Here is a 16,505-nt window from a genome sequence, read left to right as displayed (position 1 = left end):
CAATCTAAGAAAGTCTGAGCAAGGATTAAGATATGGTTAAATGAAAGTAGACATAGTTAGGCAATTTGCAATATCTCTTAATTGGAAGTTATCTTTCAATTAAAGTAATGTCATTCTCAAACTAATAAAATATTATAATTTACACTTTTTATCCCATAAAAAGACCAAAAAAAAAAAAAAAAACTCCTAAAAACTCTCTATAAGACAAATACCCTTATAAATTTGAAAAAAGAAAAAGAAAAAAGATACAAAAAAAACTCACGTCGATAGTCACCAGTGTTGTCACCAGTGTTTTTTTTTTAATTTTTGGGTGTATTTTTTTCTTAATTTTTGAAAAGGGTATTTTTGTCATTTTATACAGATGAAGCACATTACAATTTTCTAGTAATTTAGGGAGAAATTTAAGGTGGGTATGTTTATGTGTATTTTTTTTTTCAAATTTAAAATATGCCACTAGCCCTTCTAGTCCAGTCTGCAATTTTGAGTACTTTGGACTTTTGAGCCTACGCGGTAAGTTAGCAAATCTTCCACCAATATGGTGGCCATGTGGGCATTGTGGGGGGGCTTTGCACTTTCTAGTTGTTTATTTCAATTTGGTAAGCATGGCTATGAAGGCCTTTTTTTTTTTTTTTTTTTTTGGTCTAATTAAAATGACTATGAAGTTTAAATACACACATTGGCGCAAGGTTTTAAGGTGGAGGATGACCTAATTGTCACAAAATTCCATGATGCAATGCCCCATTTGTCAACACAAAAAGAAACTCTAATTCAGAACTAAAACGAAAAAGAAACGCAAGTTAACATGCCCTTTTTTTCGCCTGAGGCCACGGAATAAACTTCGAAACCTTTTTTGTTGAACTTGTAATGTAACTAATGTTTGCTTTTTTTGGGGGGGAAATTGGAAGTCTCCCAAAAAGAAAGACAAAAATCAAAGCAAAAATAGTATATCAGCTCAAATAAAAGCCCTCACAACTAAAAACAATCTATAATTCAGGGTTTGAATCCTTCTCAATAACAACAACAACAACAATAATGATTTCATTATGTTTTTGGTATTCTTCAGGCAAGGTAATGCTAAATTTCCTGCCTGAAATGTTCAAGACCCCAGCAATTCTAGTGACTCATCTCCAACCCTTTAGCTATTGTTCTTGAGAAATGACCAGGTTAGGGTCGGCCCGTTGGTCGAAAGAAGTTTTTATATGGAATCCCTATCTACCAAAATTTTTACTTCTGGTTCCGGTGGTTCCGAGCGGTTCATTCTGATCAAAACCAAAATCCATCAAACATGCATGTCTGAATTGTAAAAATTAGTATAATACAATTCAAACAGCACAAGCATTACCCTAAAAACATTCAAAAAGAAGAGACTTTTGCATGTGCAGTAGCAATCCAGGGTAGTAGATCATCCTATGTGAACTGGTCTGCCAGAAAGCTGCAACCACTATGGTTTGGAGGTTCTAGACAGAATCTCAGGATCCTGACCCCACACAGCAATGACCATTGCTGCAATCTAAAAGTTCCTCTCACGAGTCAAAAAGCAACACCAGAATTGCAAGAATTTCTTTTGCACCAAGAAGTTGAATCCGTTTTGAAAGTTTCTCCCTAGAAGACATCAAAAGATTTTGCAACCTAAGAGGCTATTGAATCATGCACCTTGCAACTCACCTTAGGCACCGCTTTCTGGCTTAAGAAACCTAAGGTTCACACTCCAAGGTGTCCTGCTACCATTAGACATTGGATATACTTTTTTACCTATTGATCCTCAGCAACTGCACCCACATGCACCTAGAATACAAATTGGATATATTTTTTTAATAAATATTAATAATAGATCACGAGTTCTTTTAACAGGTACATAACTTAAAAATTTAAGATGTAATTTTTTGCCAAACTTAGATATTGCTAGATGGGAGGGCAGTACAAACAAATACAGAAAAAGTAAGATTGATCATTTAATTAGAGTCTTTCTCTCCCTCCCTCATTCATAGAGGTGTTATGGCAAAACTAAATCTCCTTCTGTATGTAGATGACATGATTTATGTTCTGCATGTCTTAACACATTTCTAAGAGTATTGGATTTTCTTAGTTTTTTTATGACAAGGAATCCCTTCAAGGCAGAGCACTTTGTGTACCCGCCCTTGTCGGATAAACTTCGGACCTATACAAAGTGCCCCTTCAAACGGATCAAATAATACTCCAACTTTGATGGCGGGCTACCCCAAGAAATTGTTTGTACCTAAGGAGATTCAAACTTTAGATCTGATAGAAATACTACCAAGACCAAGGCCTTTACCACTTGAGCCAACCCCCCTTAAGGTTAAGAGTATTGGCATGTTTAGGACCAAGGCTGTAAAGTTAGCATCTCGTGTAAATTTCATGCCAATCAACAAGCTGTAAGTACAGATCCACCATTTATCAATTTCAAGTCAGGAATAACCCTGTTAAAACATGCTGTATGAATTCAAAGCCACGCATTGCCAAGATAAGATGTATTCCACGTGGTAAACTACCACACCCAAAAAAAAAAAAAAAAAAAAGTTCATGGAAAACTGGGTCCAAGTCAACTTAATTCAACCAAACCTTAATCCCAAGTGATTGGGTTTGGCTACATGAAACCTTCTCTCTCTCTCCAGAACTCAAAACTGTGTAAAACTCATTTAATTGTGGTAACACCCTTTTCATATATTACAACTAATAAATGAATTTTACTTACAAAATTAATATTAAATACAACATCAGCAAAGCAAACAAGAATTGCAAGGGCACTTCAAACAAAAACATAATAAGAAAGTGCTTAGAAAATATATATATATATATATATATATATATATATATATATATATATATATATAAGAAAGAAACTCAAGAAGTTAAGAGCTTGTAAAGAATGCTAAGTAACCTTAAATTTGAAATTTTACTTTGATGAGATTCACTTCGAGTAAAATGGGAAAACCAAATCCAAAAGTTTAAAGCAACCACAAACCCTCTCCAAAAAAAAAAAAAAAGGTGGTGTAAAATCTACAATTGAACTGACCTTATCAGTCAAAGTGATTGAGTACAGGGGACAATGACGTTCTCTGTGGCATCTGATGACAAATAATGAATCCAGATCCTTAACGCTACAAAAGAAAATCCGGAATTACTGTTGTTTGTGAAACCACATCCAAGGGCGTATCAGCTCTTCGTCGAGCTTTATGCTTAGCATGGTGATGACTACTCTTTTGCTTTCCTTTCTGACCATTTTCTTCCGTTTCCTCACTAATCTTTCCTGGACTCTTATGTCTTCTCTCCTTACCATGAGTACGGTGTCTGCTTCTTCTTGAACTTGGATTTTCATGCTCATGCTTTTCCGCATCACCCAAATTATCTTTCAATTCGGAAGGACCAATGTTTAGTTTTTCCTTCCCTTTTCTTTTACTGGAAGACTTATCAGATGGGTTACTTCGCGAGGAAGTTGTCCTGGTGTCACTTCCTAAAAGAACTTCCCGCACAGCACCAGAGAGCAAATCATCTTTCAGCTCTGGCCTTTTGGCTGAAATAGATACGACCTCTCCTTCATCCAATTTCACCACTACAGGCCTAGGCTTTGCATGGTTTGCCTTTTTCTTTGCGACAAGTGATTCCTCTGTAAGCTTAACTAGATCATCAGCGTCTTTATTAAGATAATCCTGCAACTTAGGGTCATTGGCAGGTGGATAATCTGTTGCTACAATTTCATTTTTCTCTGAAGGAAGATAGTATAATCCATGCCGCTTACGGTGTTCCCTGAGCAGAGACGTGGACTCGTTTGATGGTTCTGACTCTTCTTTGCTCTGAAGGTCAGAGAGAGAAGCACTAACCCCCTCCTCATAATGAGGACTTCCAAGAGAAAATGAAATTGATGGAGGTAGTTGAATATCACCACATATTGTCTCCAAATCATCAAGATTCTCCTTAAGCACTAACCCTTCTGGTATAGGAACTCTTTCCTGAGCACTAACTGAGACTGGACAAAGCTCCTCAGAAAAAGCATCACACATCAGTTCGATGATTTTGGAAGCTTTCATCTCTTCACTTTCCAAATTTTCTTCCTTCTGCACTAAGCATTCAGGTAGTTTTCCCTTAATCAACTCAATGAAACATAATAGATTCCGTGCTCTCTCCAGTATTTCTACATCATGGCTACCTATGAGTGGGCCCAGAGCCAATTCAATTAGATTTAATAGGTTAACAATAGATTCATATGTGTAACCGTTCTCCAAGGTACCAGGGGTAGATGTCTGACCATGACTAATAATTCTTTCCCCACCATTTTCTACAGAAAGATCTTCAAATGATTGATTTGAAACCCTTGGGTTGAACCCTTCATCCTGTTCGCCATGAGCAGGAGGGCCTTCACATGTTGCCAAATCAGAACCCTCTGGCATTTCCCTTTTCAAGACTAATTCTGAAACACCCAGTGCCAAATTATCAGGACAAGTGGATGTAATGCTCTCCCTTTGCAGCAGGTAAGAATGCAGGCAAAAGATTAATACTTTAAAAGCAGAATGGATATAAACTGCCCTTATTGAAGGTGGCAAGAGACTCGTACGAGGTTGTAAAAGTGCCTCCATAAGTTCAAATGGATTCCTTGAGAACTCAACATACTCCCCTGACACCCAAGCAGTAGCAGATAATATCCTATGCAAGAAAGGGTTACCAAGTAATGCAGGATCAATCAGCAGATCACGAGCAACCCGAACAAGCTCGGGTCTAACATCCTTGACCCTAATACCAATATCAATTAGCTGATTCTCGATTTCATCACCCTTTTGGCAATGTGGAATCCTTGACATTTCTCCAAGAAGCGACACATACCAATCAAAGTCAATAATCATCTCATACACATTTCTAGAACATGTTGATAAAATGGACCCCAGAATCTCATTACAAAAATCTGGGTCAGATTTAAGAGAATAATTCACCAAAACCCTAGAAATTTCCATCACATTACTCTCAGCAACCATTGCCATCACAAGACGCAAGGACTCAAGCTTGATATTAGGATCCGCATCACTCAACGCCTTAATCACAACCTCCTTGTTCTCCAACACTGCCCAATAGTGCTTTGGTGCAACAATCGAAAGCGCCTGCAATCCAAGATACTTAAGATTTGGATCATCATCAACCAACAATTCCCGAATCTTCGCGACAGCAAGCCTCACAGCAGATTCATATTCACTCAAACTACTCACAATAGTCCTAACACACTCAAACATCAGTGATTTCGCCCCGGTCCTCCTCATATGCTCGCATATTGGCTCAACAACCCTCTTTGCCAACCTCGGCTCTAATGGAGCCAACTTGGCAAAAATCTTCAATACCTTAATCAAGACCCAATTGTTCTTAGAATCCACTAATATCCTATAAAACTCAGGCGCCAGAGGAAGATATGATCCGGGGTCTTTCGAGGCCAGCTCGCAAAAGACCCCAACAACCGCAGACAAAATCTGGGGGTCCGAGCTATCTAAATTCTCAACCAAACGCTTAAAACACACTCTCACGGCATCTGGGTATTTGGCAAACACCCTCAAAACAACGCCAATGGCTTTCTTCCTAACGAAAACCTTACTACTCGACAACAAAGTGAATATTTCAGGGGTTAAATCTCTAGCAAGATCAGCAGTGGCAATTCTGGAGAGGCATTCAAGGGCGAGACTTACCTCCAACTCGTTGGTGCTGGTGAGATCCTTGCGGAGCTGGTTGGTGATGAGCAGGAGAACAGGGGTGGCGTCGTGGAAGGAGAGCGAGGCGGCGTTGTAGCCGATCCGCTTGTGGGCGAAGCGCGAGGAGGACATGACCTCGACGACGTGGAAGGCGGCCCAGGACATGTCGTGGTGGTGGAGGGAGGATAAGTAGGAGAGCTTGTGGAGGGCGGTGGACTTGGAATGGGGGTCGGTGGACTTGAGCTCGCGGCGGATCTCGTCGAGGGCCTTGGAGATGAAGGCGGACTCGCCGATGAGCTGCAGGCGGAGGCCTTTGATCACGTCGTCCAGATTGCGCTGGAAGAGAGTATCCATGAGGGAAGAAGTGCCCCCCGCCATGTCTGTTCGCAGAAAAAACAGCCCCAACCAACTGGGCTTCTTGCTTTTTTGATTGAATTTTAATTTCCAAATTCACTCTCTTCTGTTTGCCTAATGAGGGCACTAGGGATTCATCCGGAGAATTTGATGAGGAGGGGAGGGGATTCGGGTTGGTAATGATGTGAATTCTGAGAATTTGATGTTTCTGTTTGATTTCCCAAGAAAGAGGAAAATGTAAATGGAAAATTTTTTTTTTTTTTTTTTTCTTTCGCTTTCTTCGGAAAAGGGTGGGGGGAAAAGACGCAAGGTTGATGGGACTTTTGGGCCTGCTGGGAGCATATCGCGTATTTGGTTTGGGTTTGGGTTTGGGTTTGGGTTTGTGATAACGGAGAGATTATAAGGCAATAGTTATCATTTTTGGGCCTATGGGTTTTGGATTGGTTTTCCATTTTTGCTTTTGTTAGAGTAGATACTAGAATTTTCTTGTTGGGCGTGTAGGTAAAAAGCAGACATTTCAGCTTGAAGTACCAAAAAATAATATAATTATTCACATTAAATAATTTTTTTTCTCTTGACAAAATCATCGGAGTCACTGTCTTAGTTGATTTTGGAGACTGAGAGCTCAAAGGTGGGTAGAGGGTTTGATGATGGGCATTGGGTTAGAACGAACGGAAAAGTTCATGTGATTTATTTGAATTAAAGATACGATGTCTTCATCTCTATTATATTTGATATTTTCATCTTCAATAGAAATTTGACACACCAAATAAAAATGTCAGACAATCGGTAGCAGTTGATTGAGAAATGAGAACGATTGGATAAGGGTGGTTAGGTTTCATTTTCCCGACCATGAAAGTCATCAAAAAAAATATATAACTGCAGCCTTAAAAAGGGTGTGTTTGGAAGGGAATTGGACTTTTAGCAATCTATTGTTTAAATTGTTAGTAAATTCAAATAATAAATATGAAATTGTTTTTATGAAGTCTACTTGTCCAAGCAGGTAGGCCGGTCGTCCAAAACTTCCTTGGGTAGGTATGCTTAACTCTCATATTTGCTACTCGAAAATATGAAAGAATCTCTATAAGGCCTACCTATCAAAGAAGGTGGACTAGAAACCCAAAACTTTCTTGAGCATATAGGCATTAGCACTCCTTGCAGCCTTACTAAAATTATTTTTTGGTTATTTTGGTGAGACAATTTAGCAAAAATGGTTTAAATCTTCACTTTTCAAATTCAGCATTTTAACCAAAATAAAATTGTGAGTGAACAGTACTTATTAAAGATAGTGAGCACTGTATATATATAAAGAAGTATTTGAAAAAAAAAAAAAAAAGAATATTTAAATGGAATAATGAAAGTTTATAGTTAAAATAGTGAGACTACTGTGAGTGCTTTTAAAAAAAAATTGATAGTTAAAATAGAGAAAATGTACTTTTTGTTATTTTGGTGAGTAAAATTTAATGAGGCTGCTAAGAATGCTCTGTATTTGTTAAAATTATTGGCAACTTGACTAGTCAAATTGCTGGAATCTCTGTTGTCCAGAAGATGGTGAAAATCCCACCCCATAATTTGTGCGTTTTTCCCTATCAAAAAGGATATAAACTCATAATTGAGCCCAAAAACATGTAAAAGAACTTCTAGAGAAAGAAAGCGATATAGGGTGTGTTTGGAATTACGATTTTCGCAAGAATAATCTGTGTTTTTAAGAGATATCGCAAAACAAAATGTGTTTTGTATTACGATTTAAAAAGCACTTAATCTAAAATAGGAAAAAAATTTACGATTTTTATAAGCAGATTAGGGGGTGCTTATTTGAAAAAGCGCGAATTTAAACCAATCATGATTTCATATAACAAATATTTGATAAAAATTAAAATTAAAAAAAAAAAATACTTTTTAACATGTTTTACCAAATACTTTTGCGATTTTAAAAAGTAACAATTTCAAAAATATAAATTTTAAAATCGCATTTATTAAAACCGCAATCTCAAATGGACCTATACTCGTCATAATGAATAATTATGAGGAGGGCAATATTGAATGGTCAAAATAATTCATCATAATGAATAATTATGAGGGCATTGAACGGCCAAAATAATTCATATAGCTAGGCATAACTAGATTGGGAAGTGGACTATTAATATACCGCAGTGATTTGAGATGTCAGCATAGAAAACCTAAATATAGAAACATGTGTATGATGGATAATGATCCCGTTTTAAGTAAAATAGAAAGTCGTTATTTTCCATCAAGAAAGATGAAAAATAGATCATTGACAAACTTGGCGTGGGTTGAAACTTTGAGGGCATCGATTGTCACTTTTTAAACATTACATACACATCGAAATGGGAGTCCAACTTCAAGAGAGTAAAATATAGTCTCCTTATATATATATAAACATGAAGTCTTAATAGTGACATTTCAACGAAGGCTTTATGTTAGGGAGATTGAGACATTAGGGAATCATTCAATAAAACTATACTATAGTATATATGTTAGAACAACACTCAACCCAAAAATTTAAATTTAAGCTTATATATATATTATGAGAGGGAATTCCCATATGGCAGAACCGTTCGGACCTACCCTTACAAAATAAACATCGGTCTCGTGTATCGCATCCCCTAAAATTTTTCTACACGAAACAAGATACTTTACTTGCTATTCACCAAAGGGATGTGACCTCAATAATTCAGTGGGTTAATTCCTATAAATTTATACCCGACTACACTATGTTAATCACTCACACTTGTAACATCTTTTTACTGTTGAACTCAATCTTTTTCACGGTACTCTTAAACTCTTAATTTGGACTTAGTTCCTACCTTCCTTATCTTAATTAGCCCTTTTTTTTTTACTATTTTCTCAATCTGTTTAAAAGCGACTGAAATCTTTGTTATCGTTGAATATGATTATATCCTTGAATGAGGAAGCAGTCATTATGAGAAACGACACGAGGTCAATTGTGAAGGAGATTTTCAAACTACTCTTTGACTATACTATGTACATGTTGTTTAATTTGTCGGTTCTTCTTATGCTTGTGGAGTACTCCATCTCCTGCTCCTTCTCAGCTACTTCCACCCAAAATAAATAAATAAACAGGTATTTTATGCTGCCAAATGTAATGAAAATTTCAACAACATAATCTTTTGGGCAGCCTAGAGATAGCGGATGGAAGTATATCAAGAAGCTATATATATATATATATATGGATTGATGGATAGCGTGGCCATGACCCATGATAGAAATGGATGGTGAATCTGTAAGCAATATATAAGAGATAGTATGGACAAAGGTTCATGATAATGCATGGTGACAATATATATGATCATATGAACAATGCAAAGTGTTATTTTTTTCTTCCTTTTGTCTGTAATGGCTGGCAAGATAACGAGACAGATCAGAGGATGAAATCTGATCATGAGATGAAGAATTAACGAATGGGATAGATATTGCGTTAAGCATTTACCCTGATCAGCTTGACATCACCTCCTCACCCATATATACACCCACCATAATTATTGTGGTATTTGGATTCTCTCCTGTTCAAATGAACAGGAGAGGAGCCAATCCATGTAAATAGGAGGATAAAATTGTAATTTGCTCCAGTTCATGATGTTACTCACAAAGAGAAATGCCAGGGGTCAATATTTTCTCCATATTTGCCTCATTTCATCTTACAAATCAACAATTAGATTTGTGGACTTCACATGAGTCAATAATGAACCACACAAATCTAATGATTGATCTATTGAATTTGTATGAGAATATGAACCAAATATGAAAAACTTATTGACTCCTAACATTTCTCATTAACATATATGCTACATATCTTAAAATTTTAACGAATTTGTAATGGTAACAAGTCAAATTAATGACAAGAATAGGGAAAAAAAAAATGGTATGGTCCATTTTTCCTGTCATTGTTCTTAACCTAATTTTTTTTTTCTAAACAAATTGAGAAAGGGTTATAAGTGATCAAAATATCGAAAATGGGTGGGCTCTCCTACAATAGACCCAAACACAGAAAATAACGGTGTAGGTAACAGTAACAAAGTAGGAAATGAGCCAAATAATTAGCTCGGTCATCGCCAAGGGACTGCATAAAACAGTTTTAAAAGCAAAAGATGTACAAGAAGAGTCATAAACCTTAAGAGATTTACAAACCCTAATTACAGGTGTAAGAACCCAATAATTTATCTTAAGATGCATATTGATGGAATACTTTGTATTATTCTCTTTATTTTCTCTTTTATTTAGCTTATGTTTACTTGTTTACTACTTATAACCTTTATAAATACAAACCATTGTATTGTAGCCCTAACGCATCATTAGTTTCTCTCTTTACTTCCGCTCTCTTTCATGTTATATCCCATTATATATTTTCTACACATATTATATTTACATTACTTTACAGATAAAGTTGCTAGCAATTACCTCTCTTATTGATGGTCTGATCCTAAATTAAACACCTTTAGGAGGATGATTAGATGATTGAACACTCGTGCCTTTTCTTTTTATTTTTCTATATATGGATGTTATTGAAAACAAAAAGACTTTATTTATTAATCTCTTTCATCCTATAAGGGATTTGCCAATACCCAAATCGGATTCCATCTTGCCACATTAAAGCACTTTAGAATGATTTAGCCAATGGGTTTCCAACCCCTATCAATCAACCCCTTCTGATAAGACCCAATTGATCAATGGGTGAACCAAAAGGGAAACATTGCTTCACTTTGGGTAACCTAATTAAGTGGGGGTTCTATCACATTCTCATATTCACCCACAATTCATGAGTTAAAAGGTGACAGAAAAATGGTAACCTGACTGAGGCCCGGTGGATTCCCTATCAGCTTGTGCTTTTTATGAGCCACTTCCCCCCAATCTAGTTCACCTCAATCTATATGCATTGCTTAGTCACGTTCAAGTACAAAAAAAAAAATGGATGTCCTTTGAAACACTATGATCTTCTTCATGCACCGTATATGCTACCATTTCTGCATTCTCTATCTGTACTTTTGACACTTGATGGTACATGAGTCATAATTGATGTTGAGGTATCTGGCATACCTAAAGGGAGAAGATTAGCGTAAAAAGGACAAGAATCGGCATGATTATGTGTAATTAGGGTTATAATGCTTAACGTGTAGTAAAACAGAGTAAAACTTTTACCATAAAGTATTTGAATCGCAGGTAAAACCCCAATTTGAAAAGATCTTTTCAAAGCACACGTCCCAGCCATGAGCTATGCACGGTGAGCATCATTTTCAGCCTCGAAATTCGTTTTCCCTTCTAAATCAGCAGTTTTAGATTTTTTTTTCCATTTTAGGAAATATAATTTAATTAATAATTCAGAAATATAAGTTTTCTATTTTAGGTGATTTTTGGACTTTTTCAATTGTTTAAACCCGGCTGCCGGCTTGTAGGCTTAGTTTGGCATTCGAATTTTAATAATATTCAATGTTTTTTCGTATGAGTTTTTTTTTTTTCTCTTTTACTAAGCGGTTAGGGCTTTGTGTAATACTCCAGTCCTATATTAAAAAGATAAAGAGTAACCCACATACTCAAATAGAGCGGGTGATTTATAAAGATAATCATAAATTTTGAGTTTCTACATTGCTTAGTTACTAGGCGAAATTACGTTTTATAAAATATTCTAAAGAATCTCTAAATTAACTAACCCTTTTATGATAATAACACAAATATCACTAGTGCTTTTAATCCTTTAAACCACAGTTTTTATTTGCTATAACAAACCAGTCCTATATCTGTGACTTGACCCTTGAACAACTATGTAAATCAATACTATTTCAGAAAAGTAAAATAATATTAAAAATGCAAAACAATTAATTGCTTTTTTCTTCAGTAATCATCAGCTTCTCCCAGCGACTAATGGAAAGGTTGCTCTCCAATTTTCTTTTAGCAGTATGATTTACCCCCTCAAAAGGAATATGCCTTCCGAGGCATGGAGTTGCTATATATATATTTTCAAGCACATAAGGAAAGAGATATTGGGATTAAAACACCGAAAAAATGGGTGAGCTTCTCGATAACAAACCCAAGAAAAAAAAATTATAATGCGAGAAAAAAAAAATAGGAAACACATTATAAAATGACCCGGTCCTCTCAACAAGAGCCGCAAAAAACAGTTTAAGCACCTAAAAAGAAAACAAATAATTCAATTCAACATGTAAAAATGCTTAAAGTTAATGAAGTAAAGAATGCAAAAGTGAGCATGAATATTGTTTCTTGAACTCTAAATGATTACCAATCCACTCGAGAATACCACAATATTAATTCTCCATTAGTATTTGGCATCATTATCAAAAACTCATTGGCCCATATCATTGTTTTTTTTTTTTTTTTTTTTTTAATGAATAGAAAACATTGCTGCAAAAGCTACATAGCAGACAGCAACCAGCAATAAACAATTTCAAACTTCAACCTATTCTAAATTACACAGCAAAAATTTCAAAAACAACTTAAAACAGAGTAATCAAGGCCTAAAATATTGTATCCGTTAACAAGAAAGTAGCATGATTCGGAAAATTTTTTTTGAGAATGTCCCTACCTCTGATGTCAACAACAGTACTCTTTATATACAGAATCTTCATTGCCTTTTGTATTTATAATTAAATAAACCAACTTTGTCTGCACGCTTCATATAATTATCTACTCACAGGAGTTTCTGCGCACCTCCACAGTACTCAGGTTAAGATTGGACTCGTTTTAACCATACCAGATTGATTGCCATAAAAATCCTTTCTTTTCTTTTCTTTCTTTTCCTATGGATATACAACTTTCAACAAGATTATCAACAGGAAGGGAATCTGTTCCTTCTGGATCATTTAAGATGCTGGTTTCATACTATGTTGCAACCTGAAACTCACATCTAGGAACAAAGAGCAGCTTCAATTTTCTTTTGAATGACTACTTCTGGGAGAAGACTGCTTAGTGTTAACCATAAGTGGTCGTAATGGAGTTGGATCAAACAATAGCTCAATCGGACTTGAGAGAGCACATGCCGTTCTCACTGTTTAAGCCCATCGTATACGATTTCCAACGGACACGTGCAACCATGGTCACACGTTTAGGTAGAGTAGCCACTCAATTCACCTCTCAGTTGAGGAACCGTCAAGCTATAGATAAGAGCTTCTTGCATAAATGATTGGAGGTTTCTACTTTCTCGTAAGTTTACTTCTCACCAATATGAAACCTTATGAGTATGAGCCTAAAGTTTTCTGCAGAAAAGCAGATGTTGCAGATATGTGATCCTTATTGAATGTACAACCAGTTTAACTATGTGATCCACTGACTCTTGGTGAAATTAACCAGTTTTGGCTAGTGATAAGATAATCTTAATATTACACTGAAACTCACTGGAATTATCCTCTTAAGTACAAAGCATAAGCACTAATGAGCAAAAGTTGTCAATTGTTTACACAGAAAATGGCAGCTTCCTGATGGACAACATGTGTCTGTATTATGCCACTTTCCAGAGACACTATCCTTATTCTACCAATAAAAAGTGATCATAGTGGCAAAGTATTATTTCCCAGGAAAGCAAAAAGAAAAAGAAAAGGAAGTGGAAGAAAGTTAAAGACAAATTGACTGAATCATTTCTATATATAAATAATAATAACTTAGTTATTATTATCTAAATGGGGTTCATTTAAGCACAAATATTGTGAATATTTTACACAGAATACGTGCCATACATAAGCTCAACACACGCACTAAAATGTCCAAACTTTATCCAGATTATCTACATGAACTCAATATAATTTAAAATATGGTTTTAATTTAATTACATGATGAAACTTAATTGTTTGGATGCTAATCCTCTTTAGTGGGTTGAGGACCCAATTATTATAAGCGACAATATATAATACTATTAATTGGTTGTATGAAATGATGAAGGATATAGCCCACTGACAGCATAATTGCTTTTTGGTGATGGTTGCCAGTAATTTTAAATAATGTTATCTATCAACCTTAGAATGACCCATGATAGACCCAACAAGTTCTTTTTCTGACTAGAAATTAATCAGGACAGAAGATTAATACTTAGAACTTGTTCTACAGCCAATAATATTACAAAATTTATATACAGATTCGGGTTTAAATATAAATTTATTATTTTCTATTAGCTTAAATTTTTTAAATAAGTGATAATTCGTTACGGCTATAAAATTTTGAATGCGATAAAATTGAGGATGTTTTCAGAGTGGATATATATAAATTTCCTTCGAACCAATGTAATCTCTAAAAGTGTCATGCGTCCCTCAAGCATGTGAGAAACACGTGTTTTTTTTTATTAATGCTATTAAAAAAAATGTGAGAAATACGTACTATTAACAAAACATGTGATTCTTACGTACCGATGAACACATGACATTTTTAAAGAGTAGGTTCAAAAAATTAACTTCCTCCGATCCAATTTATAGAGAAATTTTGTCCTTTTAGGATTATAGATTAAAGGGCATTTTTTTTTATCATCTTGGTTCGGTCAATAAGTAGAATTCTTCGAGTTGTTGTAAATCCCATTTGGAAAACAATTTGTTGGATTGGGCATTTGACCATCTCAATTGAAAATCATTTGGTGTTTAATGAGGATAGTCAAAGCCTTTTGTGATATTCAAAATCGTACCCTACAAGACATGTTCTAATTAAGAGTTGTCTATATAAACAGAGCAGCACTATTGCACATCATGAACACACTTTTTCTTAGATGAACGATAACTAATTTCCTATCTCGGAACACCCAAGAGTGCCTAAATTGGGTGTGTACGAGCTTGGAGGAAAAAATGGAAAAGGACAAAAAGGAGGATGGTGGAAGAAAGTGGGAAAGGAAAATGACCTAACCAATTAAACCAAAAGAAAGGTTGAAGCCTGATAGGTATTGGGGCATGAATACAGAATCTCCAATTAAAGAATTAAGGAGATTTTATATGAAAAATCTTTTAGTGCAACCGTAGTGGATCCTTTTTGATACAAGCACTTTGAGCTATTTTAATGAAGAATGTGTGACATGCATAAGCATAACACACGCATCTTAATACAAGTTCATGTTTATTTGATGATGTTGAATTTTAGCTCTTTCTCATTCTTTATTTAGTATTATTTTCAATGCCTTTTTTTCCGTTCTGCCAACGTTGGATAGAGAACGTAAAAGGATAGAGAAGACGTGCATTTTTTTTAGTAAGTGGTGAAAAAAATAGTTAGAGTTTTAACATTTTATCATATCACTTCTTTAGCAATGAAAATTTATCAAATTATTCCTCCGTAATCAAATTGCTTTCTCCGTTATGACAAGTAGGCATATAATCATGTCAAACCCAATAAAATAGCTCCACCTATACAAAATTATATACCACCTCAACTTTTTTTACCACCTCAACTAATTGATACATAGAAAAAGCTATGGGTGAAAAGACGGTTAAGGTTACGGTTACAGTTAATGGTTATTGACTAAAATCGCTAATTGTAACTGTCTAAGCGGTTAGTAAAATTCGCTAATAGCCTATGTGGTTAACCACCTAGACAGTTAACTAGTGGTTAGCGGTTAATAATCCTAATAACTGTTAAACGCTTTTAATAGAAAAAATTTTAACAAGTTAAAAAAATAAAAAATAAAAATAAAATAAAAACCAAAATGACATCGTTTTTTTATGGTAATATGATAATAACTTACTACATACGACATCATTTCTAAATTTTTGTATATTTTTATAGATATTTAAACACAAAAACGACGTTGTTCGTTGTTTCGTGTATATATATATATATATATATATAACGGTAGTTAGCAGTTAACGGTTAGCGATTAGAGGTTTTTTCAAAACTTAAAACCGCTAACCGTAATCATCTAGGCTGATAGCAAGTTTTTTCTAACCACCTTCAAAAGTAATTATCGGTTAGTGTGGTTAGAAAATGTTTGATAACTGCACGCCTTTTTCACCCCTAAAAAAAACATGGAAACATATGCAATGCAATGTTCATTCATCAATTTTCTTTTTCATATTTCCTTATCATTTCACTCTGCGACCCTTTCCGGTGGCTTATCAAAGGACTATTCCTCTCGTTTACTGCTTGTAAGGAATTGTTTCCCTCTTCTTCTGAGATTGTTCCCATCTTCTTCTTCTTCTTATTATTATTATAATATGTTATCGGTACTGGGAGTATTCTACCATGTTGGGAACTCTTCCCGATTTAATCATCTCTTATTCTCATTTTTTTTTTCTAATCATCTCTTATTCTCATTTGATGATCAACAAACAATATATAGAGTCTCATATATAGTATTCACATCACGGCATGATCATAAAACAAAATCTTTTTTTCATAATAATTCTTTGGTCAACATCGTTTCTTAATAGTCATATTTTATCATAAAATAGTCAAGCTCATCTAAGAACAAAATATATTTGGAGAGTGAAAGAGTTTGTACATAACTATAAT

The 16,505-nt window shown here is 35.1% G+C and overlaps 1 protein-coding gene across 1 annotated transcript; it reads right to left on the bottom strand.

The window, feature by feature from the left end:
- Positions 1-2,895: 2,895 nt before the first annotated feature.
- Positions 2,896-6,259, bottom strand: LOC132185746 (AP-3 complex subunit delta). The gene has a single exon (XM_059599521.1). The coding sequence runs from the start codon at positions 6,060-6,062 to the stop codon at positions 3,120-3,122; it is 2,943 nt and encodes a 980-aa protein (XP_059455504.1). The 5' UTR covers positions 6,063-6,259; the 3' UTR covers positions 2,896-3,119.
- Between the last annotated feature and the right edge of the window lie 10,246 nt (positions 6,260-16,505).

Source organism: Corylus avellana, chromosome ca6, assembly GCF_901000735.1.
Source record: "Corylus avellana chromosome ca6, CavTom2PMs-1.0".
Classification (NCBI taxonomy): domain Eukaryota; kingdom Viridiplantae; phylum Streptophyta; class Magnoliopsida; order Fagales; family Betulaceae; genus Corylus; species Corylus avellana.
The sequence above is the reverse complement of the archived record's forward strand: the minus strand, read 5'-3'. Positions and strand labels throughout refer to the sequence as shown.

Coding starts and splice junctions, on each gene's coding strand:
- LOC132185746 (XM_059599521.1), bottom strand. CDS start 6,062: ATGGCGGGGGGCACTTCTTCCCTCATGGATACTCTCTTCCAGCGCAAT.